Source organism: Anomalospiza imberbis, chromosome 2 (assembly GCF_031753505.1).
Source record: "Anomalospiza imberbis isolate Cuckoo-Finch-1a 21T00152 chromosome 2, ASM3175350v1, whole genome shotgun sequence".
NCBI lineage: Eukaryota > Metazoa > Chordata > Aves > Passeriformes > Viduidae > Anomalospiza > Anomalospiza imberbis.
The window spans coordinates 58,438,863-58,452,816 of NC_089682.1; the positions used below are offsets into that span (position 1 = coordinate 58,438,863).

A 13,954-nucleotide genomic window follows, 5' to 3' on the forward strand; every position below is an offset into this window, starting at 1 on the left:
ACAGCTTTCCTAGGCACTGGAGTGTGATCTGGTCTGCTGGATCTCCCAGTCTCGGCTGAGGAGGAGATCCTTTACCGCATGTCCCAAACACTCCAGTCAGTTTCAATTGAAGTTTTCATTTTGCTGTCACCGTAGCATAGGGTGGCTTCTGGATGTACTGCTTTTAATTCTTGTTTTCTTTTGTGGGGAAAAAGACTTTGCTGTGCACTTGATGTAATTTCTTAGAGTTTTATGTGCCAGGGGACAGGCAAGTCAGTCACGTGTCACACAGTCTTCCAACAGAAGCAAGTCTAGGAAAAATTATGCTTATTTTCTTTTTCCTTGCCTCCTGTTAGAGATGTTCCTTGATGAATGTGTTTTAGATGAAAACCTCCCATGTGTTTTGGGGCTCAGTGCACGTATGAGGATTGTATTTACCATTGTAAGGTAGGTGTGCTAGTCATACTGAATTTATTAGCTGATTAGCATTAGAGAAACAAGTACATATTGAAATTATTCTGGTCTCTTAAATTGCTGACGAATGCAATTACACTTTGAGGGAGTGACAGATGCCTTCTCTGCACCCCTGCAACACACCTTTGTTCACCATAGAAGAACTCCTTCATTTTGTGTGTGTGTTTATTTCCTGCAATGTAGCTGAAAATTCTTTTAGTTGGGGACTTTGTGAGAAGATTTCTTAATGTTGGCTTTTGTTTTCTTCGTGCAGGCAGCGCCGCCTGAGGAGCTCAGTCGATGTGAAGGCAAGGCAGACCAAGGTGCAGCAGATGAAGGGAAGGCAGCGAGGTCAGCTGGTGGAGACAGCAGTGTTGCTTTGAGCTACCCCAGCCTCCACCTCCATGCCTACAGCATCGAGAGCATGACAACATTTCCGAATGGCTGTGGAAATGGCACCACCGTTACTTGTATAGTTATGGATAATAAAGAGACCCAAAACCAGACTACCTGTGCTAGTCATAATGGGGGACACAGCACCAGCAGCAGTCTTGAGGAGGAATTTCAAGAGGACAAGCTCAGCCCTTCCAAAATCATGCGCTTTTTCACCACTCCTCGGAAACGGGCTAATTCCAGCTCTGATAGGCCTCGTTCTCTGGTTCTGATGGGCAACTCATCCACGTGGAATGCCTTTTCTTCTATCAGAAAGATGGGATCTTTCAAGAAGTTGAAATCTTCAGTTCAGCAAGGAACTCAAACAAGGGAATGCTCAGACATCGTAAATGAGAACAGCGTAGGCAAACATGGTTCAAATGGAGCAGTGGTGCGAGTTCAGACTAACAGGTATTCCTATTCGGGACCTGTACATGATTTCCAGGACGCAGTGGATGGTTTAGCTTCTGACTGCTCTGATGTGGAGGAGAGTGATGAGTCCTTCCTGAGGAATACTCATCGCTCACGCAGCATCAGACGGGCTTACGGTGCTGGCCGCATAAACTTGTTAGACACAGATAAAGTTCAGAGTCGTCACAACTGTGTTAGGCCAACATCACCTGTCATTGCAGAGCCAAAGATCTGTGAAATTTTGGTGAAAGACTCTGAAAACAACAGGATCATTTATTGGAGAAGCAAAAGTTCAGATAATTTGAACTTTCTGAAGAAAAGCTCATTCAAACGGAAGTCCACCTCAAACCTTGCTGATCTGAAGGTTGCAAATGAAAAACAGATGCCAGCAAGGACTGTGAGTGTTGCTTCTGCTGACTCTGACAAAAGTGGTGGAAACCCTGAGAGGCGATCCAAGCGATGGAAGAGCCCTATCAGAGCAAAGGATTTTGACCGAGTTTTGAAACTTGTCAGTAACGTTACAGATGTTGGAAGGAAGAAGGATGGCCCCAAGAACGTGGCTCCTTCTTCCAGTGAGCTGTCCCAGAGAACGAGGTCAAACAGCAGGCTGCACGATGACTACTCCCGTAGGGTTTCCAGCAGCACGGATCATGACAGGAAGAGATGCACCTCCTCGGTATCCAGTCCAGACTCTTCCTTGCCGGGAACACCTTGCCTGCAAAGCCCTGTGATTGCTCAGGATAAAAAGGCTGAAATGAATGTATCTGTCACTGAGGATAAAAGCCTCAGGACATCATCAGATATCCCAGACTCTGATAGCTTTTCACCTACTCTGGACGACATTAGTCCATTTCCCAATGAAGTCTTTTATTCGGACTCAGATGAACCAAAAGCTCCTCAGCAGTGTACAGATGAAGCTGAAAACCTTCACGTTCCAGTCAGGCCAACTACTCCAAAGCCTCAAAGTCCAACTGCAGGAAAGGTCAAGTGCACTATGAATTTCCAGTGTCCAAACCATCACAGCACATTGTCACTGAGCTCATCGGAGAGCGAGGAGAGAGTTGAGCTACCAGGGCTGAAGCTGGGCAGGAGTCCTGTTTGCTTCCAGGACTCAGTGCATACTGTGTATTATGATGATGGAAATGAAGACAGTGGCATAAGCAGCCACTCTCAGCTGAGCCTCAATTTAGCCTCTGGTACTGAAGAGAAAAAGGAAGAGGTAAGAAAGCAAAATCCTTCAGAAGTTATGTATATTCCCTATTGGGTTTTGTCTTTATTAATGCAAAACAATGCAAAGTAATGGCGGCTGCAGCTTGTTATTGCTAAAATATGCTGACAGCAATTATTTCCTTTAAATATTCTCTTTGGATGCTAATGTACAATTATTTTTTCTTTGCACATTAATATCAAAGGAAGTTTTGGCAGCAAAGGTATTTGTGTACGTTTTCAAGGGCAGCTCATTGCACCCTGAAGATACACCACCTTGTCATGTGGCCTTGTCAGACTTTACCAGCCTGAGCAGGGTCTGGCTGTGTTTCCTTCACAACTGAAAGGTCTTTTTAATTTTAAAGAGTCTGTGTATTCTGAAGTAGTGTTGACTTACTGTAAAACACTTTGCCTGTGGAAACCTTGTAGAACATGGTAATATTTGTAGAGCAGTGTGGCATGAAAGACACAGTACAGAGGTTTAAGCATTCAGTTGTATCCAGTGTTTTCCCTGTGCAGTGATGACCATATTGAGGGTAAACTGCTTGCTTATTCTTTTGCTTACCAACTGCAGACAGCAGTATTTCAGACACTGGGCTGATTGTGTTGCTAGTGTTTTGGTGAAGGCAAGGTTGTTTTCATTGCACCTGATTTCATACTGTCGGTGAATGGGTAGATAGATATATTGCAGCACCTCTGAGGTAAATTCACATGATGACACTGTGCCCCCACCTAAAGTATGGTGTGAGTTGGCACCAGAGAAGTTGCAATGATTTGGCAGCCTTGGTGAAGAGCTGTCAGACATACCCTGCGCCTGTCTGAAGCAGTGAGGCTTAGCTCAGCCCCAGCTCACTGGGGCAAAAATCCATCTGGATCTGTATAAATATGCAAGTCATTCACAAAATAAAGCTGACATATCTTTTAAGCCACCTCAGTTTGACTAAAGTATCTTAGACCTTAGGTATGGGATAGGCAAGGCAGTGCTGCAGCTGCACAAGCTTCAGCCTTTCATGCTGTGAAGTTTTAAAATGTCTGTGAAGCTGTCCTACTTTTAAAGGCTTGTCACAGTTTTTGCAAACTAACTGTAAATGGTTACAGAGCTTATCAGTATTGTCCTTCTGCTGGAGAAAAGCAATTTTGTTTACTGTTATGTTTGCAGCAATGGTAAGATTGAAAAAATAAATTCAGTGTGTATAAATGTCTGGGCTCAGAGGTTATTCCTCTTCTGGAGCCGTAGAACTGCTCCAAGCATCCATATTTTCCAAAACTCTCACTTACATGCAAGGAGGAGCTTTCACACTGCCAGAAGAGGCGAGAGCCCTAGTGTGGATAGATGGCAGTAGTATTTCTCAGGAGTAAAATGGGAGATGGAATTAATGCTACTCATCTACCATCTAGTGGTGAGCTGCCATCATGACCCAGAAGAAATTAATCTGGTCCTTCCCCTTAGCTCCCAACAAACCAGTACAGTTTTTACATGAATGTGGGTACACTGAGTGGATAAAAGTTACTGCTGTTTCTAGTTTTAACGCCACCTTCTGTTATTATCTAACATGCAATTTAAGCTTTCTCTTTATATTATTACATATTTTAGGGTAATTGTGAGTGTCCTTTAGTGCTTGCTTCAGTTGTCTAAAATACACAGTGTGCACTGGTGGCAGCTCTGGGTTCGTGTAATGTGCAGGCAGACAATATGGGATGGATCCCAGCAAAAGATGGAGAAAGTGGTGGCCAAGGAACAGGCCCCTTGGCTGTAAGCCCTCACTCTGCTGTGAGCCCTGCCTGGAGCCCCTATGCTTCATAAAAACAGCTGTGGCATAGCTGCATCCAGGCAGACCTCTCTTCTGATGGAAAAAACCAAAATTTTTGGAGGTGGTAGCTGTGGGTTGGAAGCAGGAGCTGTGCAGAACAGAGTCTGCTTTTATCTTACTATACAAGGGGTATAAAGTCTGTTATTTCTTTATTCCATGCCTGTTCCATCTCATACACAACCCTAAAGCTGTGGCACTCAAAGTGATTGCAAAACAGGTAGAGTGGTATGGTTTCTTCCTACTGTTTCTTTGGAGGATTTAATTTCCTGCTTTACAGCATGCTTCTCAGCATGGAGCTAGCTTGGCACCAAAGATACTTATGCCAGGTTATTTTTTAATTGGAGTTCATTCAGCCTGTAGGCACTTTTATGAATCCCACATACTCACACAATGAGGTCACTATGGTTTGAACTTTTGTCTAGAATTCATTTTTGCCTTACATCTCCACATTACAGAACTGTACCTGCCCATCAAGTTGTTCTGTGATGGATGAGTGCTTAGTTCACTCCCAGCAATCATTTGAGATGTAGTGTGGAGCCATGGACATCACATATTTTCAAATTTTGTCTGAACCTTAAATACACTGTGTTGATGGACAACTCTGCAGTGTTTCCATGTTTCATGGATCTGCCTTTCTGTCCAGATTTCATGTATAAGCCAGTATGTATTTCCCAGTACAGCCACTAAAGCTTGAAGACATATTTTGGTACAGAGCTTAGAAGATCCTAACCAGTCAGGCTCAAATAAGTTCTCTTTTCAAGACTGGCTGCTGCAGCTGGAAGCAAGTGTAGTTTATTTCCTTACTCACTTATCTAGTAGATTAGTCAGCAAATGAAATCTGTGGAATTTGGACCATCTCTATATTTTCCCAAATATGGAAACTAAATATTTCTACCTTGTGTTTTCCTACCACTGTAAAGCTGATTTTGCAGTATTCTTGCAAGGACATCTATTTGTTCATCAGCATTGATGTTTTGGATTTTTTTTTTTTTCCTTACGTGATTAAGTCTTGAGATCCTGTCACTTTACTGTTGGTTTCACCAAAATGCAAGATTTGGACTGGAGCAGGAGACATTTCTTGGTTTTTGGTCCCGACAGAGGTTGCTTCCCAGGGAAGAGCTAATTAAGTGCAGCCTGGATCTCTGCCTCAGCACTTCTGAAGATACAGAGGGTATGAGTCACCAAAGCTCACCTGTGACATCCCATGCTTTGCCACTGTGTGCTTCATGCTACTGTCATTTATATTCAATATGTTGCTTTTAAATAGCATGAAGAGATGATTAAGTACAAGCTTGTACTTGATTGGAGTGTTTCACATAGTCTTTGCTTTCATGAAGGAAGAGCCCCATGTCACTGGAATAATGAAAACTTAGTCTGTTTCGGATTGGCATGTGTAAGCCACTAAGGCTGCCTGAACAAAACCCTGTTCTGAATTTGTTACAAAAAAGTAAAAGTCGAGTTACTTGACATTTCACCTAGTCTTTCACAAACTCTTAGATCATCTGGTATTTAGGTTGCCTTGCTGGCATCTGGCTTCACAGTACACCAGACTTTTTATTACTTGAGTACCTTATCTGCATGACCATAAGTGCATGATAAATTACAGTGAAGAGGTAACTCTGCTGTAATTATGGTTGAGTCACAGTTTATTTGCAGACAATATTTTAAATGTTCTAAGACCTGTCTGTCAACTCATTTATGTTCATGCCATACAAAAGTCACTCGTCCCAGCTAGTCCACATCATAAAGTGCCCAGTGCTCAGCAGTTGGCAGAGTTGAGCTGGTTTGTCCTGGGGAGGTCTCTTGGCTCTGAATATTGAGCACACAGGCCTTAACTCTGAGGACAGCTTATAAAGATGAAGAGGAAGAAGACCCTTAGGGGTGGGATTCAGAGGACTCAGATATGTCCTCACTGTTTGTCCTCACTATTTCTAGGTTCAATAAGTGTCTTCATAGTGGAGGACCAAAGGGTGGTAGCTGAATGAGGTAGTGTTAAATCTCCACAAGAAGCAAGCAGCAGCCAGGATCTGAGGGTGATCATGTGTAGTACCTGCCTCGAGTTCCTGAGTGCTGTAGGGCTGGGCATGAACACACCTGCTGGGAGCTAGTTGTTTTCAGCTCTCTGAACTCTTCCTTTTGGATTTATTCACCTCTGGTTCATCCACATGCCATTTAGAGTGTAGCTTAATCAACCTAACATGTATAACTGTAAATATGATAAACTGTAAATTAGGTGAAGTAGTGAGGGGAATTTCTTAAACTGGGTTTACTCCTAAGGGACTTGTGATTTGGAGTGAGGGCTCACCACTCCAGTGGCACTCTGGTCTTGCTGACTACAGGGCCTGGGGACAGAGCAGCAGAACCCTGACACAGGCTCTGAACAGCATCTTACCGAAAACTGAAGTTTCAGTCAGACCAAACAACAGTGGATTTGCACTAAACTCTGAGCTGTTCTGCACAAGTCAGGATGCATTCACACAATGTCCCCACAGTCACTCAGTGAATGACTTCCAGATGCATTTGCCCAGAGCTAGACTAGAAATTGCTGCTCATTGCTACAAACCTAGATTGCAGAATCCATTGCTGCAATAAGTCAGCAGGGAGCCCTCAAATGACAGGAATATCTTCCTATCACAGCAAAAACTCTTTCAACTCTCAGCAGCAGAGCTGTCATCCATTCGGTGCAGCCCATAATTATTTGTTGCTGTATCCACTACGAGGAAGAAGAAAAGGCAGTCGTGACAGTATCTGAATTCTGGATTGGGCTGAATTTTAGGCCAAGTAACTCTGCAGTTCTTAATAAAATTGGCCATTCCTGAAAACTGTAGGATAATATAGAAGTTGCTGTCATCCCCTCAGAAAGTTTTGGGTGGTGACAGTGAGAGCTCAGATGGACTCCACTGCAGTTAGCCTGGGGCAAGCTGCACCCTTTCTTTATTGCATTTGTGCACCTGTGCCTTTCCAGAGCGTCTCATATTTGACTCTGCTGTAGCTGTCCAGTGGCACCTCAGTAACACCCAGGTGTTGCTCACCCTGGGATCAGGAGTATATAAATAGTACCCCAGAAAGAGGAACAGCACCTCTGGCCATGTGATTTGGTTTCTTAAATCAAATGCAGTGTTGACTCCATCTCAATGCTAGGTGGTTGAGATACCAAGTGAGCAGAGGCAGCTGCAGAATTTCCCCTGAGCCACCTGCATTTTCCCTCTCTGACATGTGGAGGCTGCCGTGTTGCTTGGGGTGCCAGGACGCTGTGGCAGGCTGGGAGACCAGCCGAGTGCTGGGGGAAAGCAAGCCCAGCAGCCTTGCCACCACCCCATTCTCTACGAAATAATAGTTGGCCAAGGCAGCTCCACCCCTCGCAGGCTGGGGTTTGTGGCTGCTGCTGGGACTTGCTGAGGGCAGGGCTTGGGCTTGGGCAGGGACGATGGGGCTTTGCTCTGGAAGGGTGGAGAGAGTGAGGAACCAGATGACCTCATTTTGGAGACACTGTGGAGAGAGGCAGAGGCTTATGGCTTTTTATGTTTTGCTTTGCTAACATGAAGTTCCACTTCCAACCTGTGGTTATCATCTGGCTTTTGAGATTTGCCAGTGGGTATTACAAAGATAGCCTGAAAGAAGAAAAAAAGTCCCTCATTTTGCCAAATAAAGGAATTTTTTTTTTCCTAGACCTGTTACTTGTTCTGGGGCATTCTGTGTCAATTCAGAAAATACTTAGGGATTTATTTAGGATTTATTAGTATCTATACATCTAAAAGAAGCAGAGAATATGACTACCCCTTTACTATACACTACACGTTTGCAGTTCCAGGTCAGATACTGAAGGAAAGAAGGGACAGTATAAGAGCATCATCCAGCCATCCCCAAATATCGAGTCACCAGAAAACTAGAGGAAACAGTTTTCTGGTTTTAGCACATTTTCATTTTTATATACATGATAAGATTATTTCTGCAAAGGAAATACATTTCCCTGCAAACTCCTCCCTTCTGCCATTTGGAAATATGTTAGCTGATTTGGATTTGGAAATGAGTTAGAGGAGAGGATGAAGGAAATCCGTGAGGCTGAGGAACAGATTTGAGAATCATGAGATCCGCTTGTTGTTTCCAGTCCTGCCCTGTGCTTCTGCATGACTTAAGTGCTTTGTATCTGTTCCTTATCTGTGAAATGTGGATATTACCAAGGTGAACTCGCTAATCTTGGTGAGACATATTGCTGAGAGGGAAAGCTTTATGCTTTATCATTGGTTGCGATAAGCAGGCTTTCAAGGATCAGGTTAAATGAAGCAAACCTGCATTAAAAGGCCATGGAAAATAGATTTTCTAAAATAAATAATTTTTTTTCTAATAAATTTTCCTTGTTACTATGTAGCCTGATCTCCTAATGTGGTTTTATAGGTGTATTTGTTAGTTAGAACACCACAATTGCTTTGGTGTCCACAGATCCCAAGTGGAAAATTATTTAATTTTTTTTTCCTCCTTTTTAAAACTTCTAAAATTAGTGTTTCACCACAGCAGTTTGTGTTGCTAATGGGGGTTGCTTTTGCTATGTCACAGGGCACAGTAATATATTTTTTTTCTTTACTAAAATGCATAGTATTTACTGCATCTATTCTGTGAGCTTATACTGGTGTAGTGCAGTGGTATTCCTTTAGAGAGTTCCCCTCAGAACCAGTGCTTTGCAATTTTTTCAACTGTGGCTCCACACATTTTTTTGGTGGGGGAGAAGGGGGAAAAGAAAAGGGTGGTTATCCTCCAAGCTGCTAAAACTTACGTAAATGTTGGCCATGGTTGTATTGCATTGATTGCTTCTTCTTTGCTTGTGTATGTAAGTGTAATTTAAGCAGGGTTTTTTTGCATTTGTTTCATAGGTTGTATTTTGCTGTCTTGCAGACCACTGGTCAAATTGCCCTTGGTATTCTAGGGATAGATAATCAATGCATTTATGTGGGGTCTTCTCAAAGGCTAATTAAAAAGAAAAGATGTTAGAGGCAGAGGGATGTAAAGGAAAATAACATAGTGCAATTTGCATTTAATTACAAAAGCATAGATGGAAGCTTTCTTGAATTGGACTGGTTTAATAATTCTTGTTTGTGATTGAAGACGGAATTACTGAAAGTGTGCTTTCTTCTACAGAAAAAGCAGTCATTTCCACGGTAGCTATTGCTGTGGTATCACTGTTGGAAATTGTCACTGTTGGATCAATAGGGGATCACTGGGCTCTCTTAACACTTTAGAATCTTTTTATAAAATCTAGGAAGAAAGCAATAAATAAATTTTCTCTGGGAAGCTTTATTTATCCAGAGTTTTATAATCTCTGTATCTGTTGCAACAGTTTGCAAAAAAACCAAAGTATTGATTATGTCCATGAAACATAAAACAAGCTTTTAACCTCACTTAGTATTGGTGATAAATGAACTTCAACTAATGCTCTCCCAACTGCTATTTATCAACAAGAAAAAGTGCAGTGGTTGCTTTTTATCATGTACCTAGGTGGAGACATGTCCAGACTTTTACTCTGTTAGGTCAAGGTGGTAAGATAATTTATAGCTACTAGGTCACAGTCCCTTGGCCCTTTTTATGTTTCGTGGCTTGTATAAACTGAAAAGCCACTTCTGATATTACTGCTGAGTTCCTAAGATTTGGTTGTTACTGTCTTATACAGAAATAATAGCTGTTTAATAGTCACCAAATATAATATGTTATATAGCTGTCATAGCTAGTGTAAGAAATTTGTACATTTTTATATAGACCCCTAAATATATGCAGAAATGTATATTCTTGATCAAAATACAAAGATACCTACATGACCTAGCACAAGTATTGTGATAGTTTCAAGCCTTGTCATTTACAAAAGAACATGATGGATTACCCATCAAAACTTTTCACTGAGAAGTTGTAGTAATTGTGTTCTGAAACTTCTCAGCCTACTCAGGTTTTCCTTGTAACTCATTTTCAGTCAGAATCATCATCTGTTCAATTATCACACTTTTCAATAATTTGCATTTGGAAATTAATGTGCATTTTTGTAAAGACATTATTAGATTTTAATTATCTGTTTTCTCTGGGTTAGAAAATGGCAGTTCTAGTTTGCAAAATTACATTTCAGCCAGGCAGCTCAAACATACAGAGATAACAGAACAAGAAGTATTGCAACTTATTGTGTAGCAAAGGAAAACAAAAAAACCCTCCCCCCCTCAAAAAAAAAAAAAAAAGGCGCAAAAGTGTAGTCAAGATGCTCTTTTCCCTGGGGAAGAGGAATGCTGGGGGTCTTTGTCCAAGAGGCACCTACTTGTGACTTTCCAGCAGATTATCAGGTAGAGAAAACGTTTCACGAGGGAAGTGTCCCTTTATACCTTTGTACTTGTCTGTATGTGCATGTTATGAACCTTATTGCATTCTGAACTAAAAGATAAAATTTTTAAAATCCAAATAAGTAACAGTAGGGGTTGAAATACGGATTAGTGGTCGGGGAGCCTCAGCAATGTACACAGTCATCAAGAGCTTAATAAAGTGGGGATTTTAATTAGGGAGTTTATTGTCTAAACACATTGACAAAAAAATCACTCAGCTTGTTTTTCCTTTGCTATCTTGGTGTCAGCCCTCAAAAGTGTCCCAACAGCAGGAAGCTGACTAGCAGCAGGATCTTTTTGGTCAGACTTACAGTTTGGGCTTTCTCTACAGCAGAGAATGGAGTCAGGTACAGAGGATGAAGGGTTATTCATGGTTGGTGTAACTGCACCAGCAAAAGTCCTGCCATGCAATTTCAGATACTGGCAATTTCTTTGTCGTATCACTGATAAAAGTTGCATCCACATAAGCAACACTTTATCAGTACTGTGCAATTCAGATCTTGTGCTCCTTGGGGAGCACTTCCTCTGAAATCAGTTCTGAGTGCTGAATTTATCAAAAGTACACAGTGGTCTGAGTAATAGTTGGAGAACCGGGCTCTAAAGACTAAGCTAAGATTTCAGTGATTAAACACCTGATGCTGATGTTGCTTACCTTGGTTATTAATGAGTACAGAGAACACCAATAGCAGTCATGTGCCAGTAAATGGAACAGGGTTGTATCTGTGCCAAGTTGAGCTGAGTGAGATCATGATCGAGTCCTTGAAGTTCCTGTACCTGGATTGGGAAATTAGTCTGGGCCCAGGCATGGGAGGGGTTTGGTCGGGCTAGGCATAGACTCTGTGGTGTCTTTGTTTATCTGGGAGCAGCCTGGGAGAGCTCCCACTGTAGCCTGTTGGGTGTGGTCAGGGGGCACAGCATTAACAGCACACCTGAACCTGGCACCTGGAATTGAGCCCAACTAAACATAGCTGTCAAGTGAAGTGAGGGACAGCTATCAAGGACAGCTGCACACAGCTGGAAAACACCCCGTGGTGAAACTGCACATTGCTGGAGCAGGAGGTGGGGACCAAGCAGGGCTGTTCACAGCACTGGGGAACATGGTTGTGGCTCCATCTAAACCTACCTGCAATCCAGCTTGACGCCTGGTTCCTGCCTGTAGTGCTGCCTGGTTGGTCACTCAGTAGGCATGGCTGATGCTCTTGTCTAGGGGCTCAACTTGATTCCTGGAACATAAAAGACCCTGCACTGCTGGAGATATCCTGACAGGCTTCCCTTTGTCCCCAGGGGCTGCTTCTGGATGGCCCAAGCCTCTCATAGGTCCTGTGTCATATTTGCATGATGCATGGCATGTGGAGATACCTTAGATTCCTTTGGACATTTGAAATGGCCCTGGGTGCTTATGTTCAGGCAACAAAATTTCATCCTAGATTTCTCCTGGCTATGATGACAGCTGTATTATCTAGTTAATGTACAGATAGCTCCATTGCAGAATTGAAATTTAAATGCAGGAGTTTGCAGCTAAGAGTGACATATTATAGCAAATATAAGTGTAACGTGGATTGAAGTAAATGTTCATTTTGAATGGTTATATTTGTAGATACACTGCTGTCAGGAATAAGGAAAGCAGTTGAAATACAATGATTTAACTAGTTGTAGGAATATTGTTATCCAGATACAATGAATTCATTTGCAATCAGCACAAATCAGCAGAGCTGTGTTCATCTGCAGTCTCAGAAGAAACCTGAGGATACTGCCTAAAAGGCAAGATTAATAAACTTGATTGCTAGTATTGGTGATCCTGTCCTGTTGCTGGACTAGCAGGTATGAATTTCAGAAAATCCAATGTGGATTAATCTTAGACTTTAACTTCTCAGAAATCTCAAAATACCTTGAGAATTTTGACTAGCACTTAAAATGCATGAGCCAGTCCATGAGATTTTGATTTTCATCCTATGTAAAGTGCCATGTGTATCTCTAGACATCTGTAGATATTCCCAGTAAAAATTGCACAACATCAACCTGCTTTCACTTATAAAAGATTCATTAGGAGAAGGTAATTTGAGGTCAGCAGTGGTGCACCAGTATAAAGCCAGTCACAGGTGGAGTACTATTGTTTTCTCAGATTTTTTTCCTTGATGTCAAGAATCACACTTACGCTTAAGTGACTGCAGTACTGGAGCCTATGAGTTGCGTACTGGATATTTTTATTCCTGCTAGTGAGTGGTCACTTGATTAGGTCCTGCTTGGGCAGGCCACTTAGAGGAATGTGAGATTATCAGTCTGGTTTCCCCTGTTTTTTGCAGTGACAGAATTATATTTTCTCTTTTAGTATAAATTCAGTGCAGTTTTTAGATCTAAGTCTAAAAACACACATCCTTCAGCATTGTTTGTTGGACAGCAGAGATGAATGTGGCTGTCATTTGGATCACTACTGAAGGTGGAGTCCTGCAGAATGCAAGCAGTCCTCTGCAAATGTTATTGCTCAAGATAAGGGTGTAAGCAGCAGATTGAGATGACGTGTGACGTGTCCTTCCCTCAGTCTAAAAGTACAGGATCATGGTATGAACTTTGCCTGACTGGTTATGCAGAGAGTGTGCTCACATTTGTAGCTCTTATGGACAAGACTTTGCGAAACAAAAACATAAAATGACTCTCATGAGCTCCTTTCTCAGTCATTGCATATGTGGAGACCCTTTACCTGTGTCTGATTCTGAGGTAAGAACATTATTTAACCTGTGACTTTGCTGCTCAGACTTGGAGGGGCTATGCTTAAGGGACAGCTTTGCTGAAGCTCTGTTAATGCACCAGCCAGGCAGTGACTCTCTGCTTAATTAAATGTACTGTTAAAACTGGTCCTGAACACAGATCTGTAGAGAACGTGAAGTTCTTGCTTGAGTCACAGGTGTCATGTATAGAAAACAAAATTTTTTAAGTGCTCTATTTAGAATAAATTTCATGCTGTAAGTGAAATAATTGAATGTAGAGCAATGTGTGATGTCAATGTTTTTTCATAATTGCAGTAATCATGTTAAAATATTGACTGTTTAGTAACTTTGCTTACTGACTGAAGTGCTTTCATACCATGGAATTAATCTTTCTTTCAAGCAAAAAGCAACATCTGTCCACTGATCATGAGGCTTAAAAAAGACTAATTGATTTGTAGTGACCTGGCTGAAAATGACAGGTGGGCAAGAAGGTGACAGAAGATAAATCCTCTGTCACAGACAGCATTGCAAAAGGCTGCTTCTGGGCTGCATGTTTGCTTTGGTTTTGCAATATCTCAAATGCCTTCATCTGGTCTGGAACAGATGA

At 42.0% G+C, this 13,954-nt stretch overlaps 1 protein-coding gene across 3 annotated transcripts in view; it reads left to right on the forward strand.

Moving 5' to 3' along the window:
* The first annotated feature begins 729 nt into the window (after window positions 1-729).
* Window positions 730-13,954, forward strand: part of SPATA13 (spermatogenesis associated 13) — a 45,031-nt gene continuing 31,806 nt past the window's right edge. For 2 of the 3 annotated variants that reach the window (XM_068181264.1, XM_068181265.1), the window contains exon 1: window positions 730-2,494. In XM_068181264.1, coding sequence (XP_068037365.1) covers window positions 857-2,494 — 1,638 coding nt within the window. In that variant the 5' untranslated portion in view covers window positions 730-856. Of the gene's footprint in view, window positions 2,495-13,079; window positions 13,358-13,954 lie in introns of those variants that run through there. The other variant, XM_068181266.1, reaches the window with a different exon arrangement.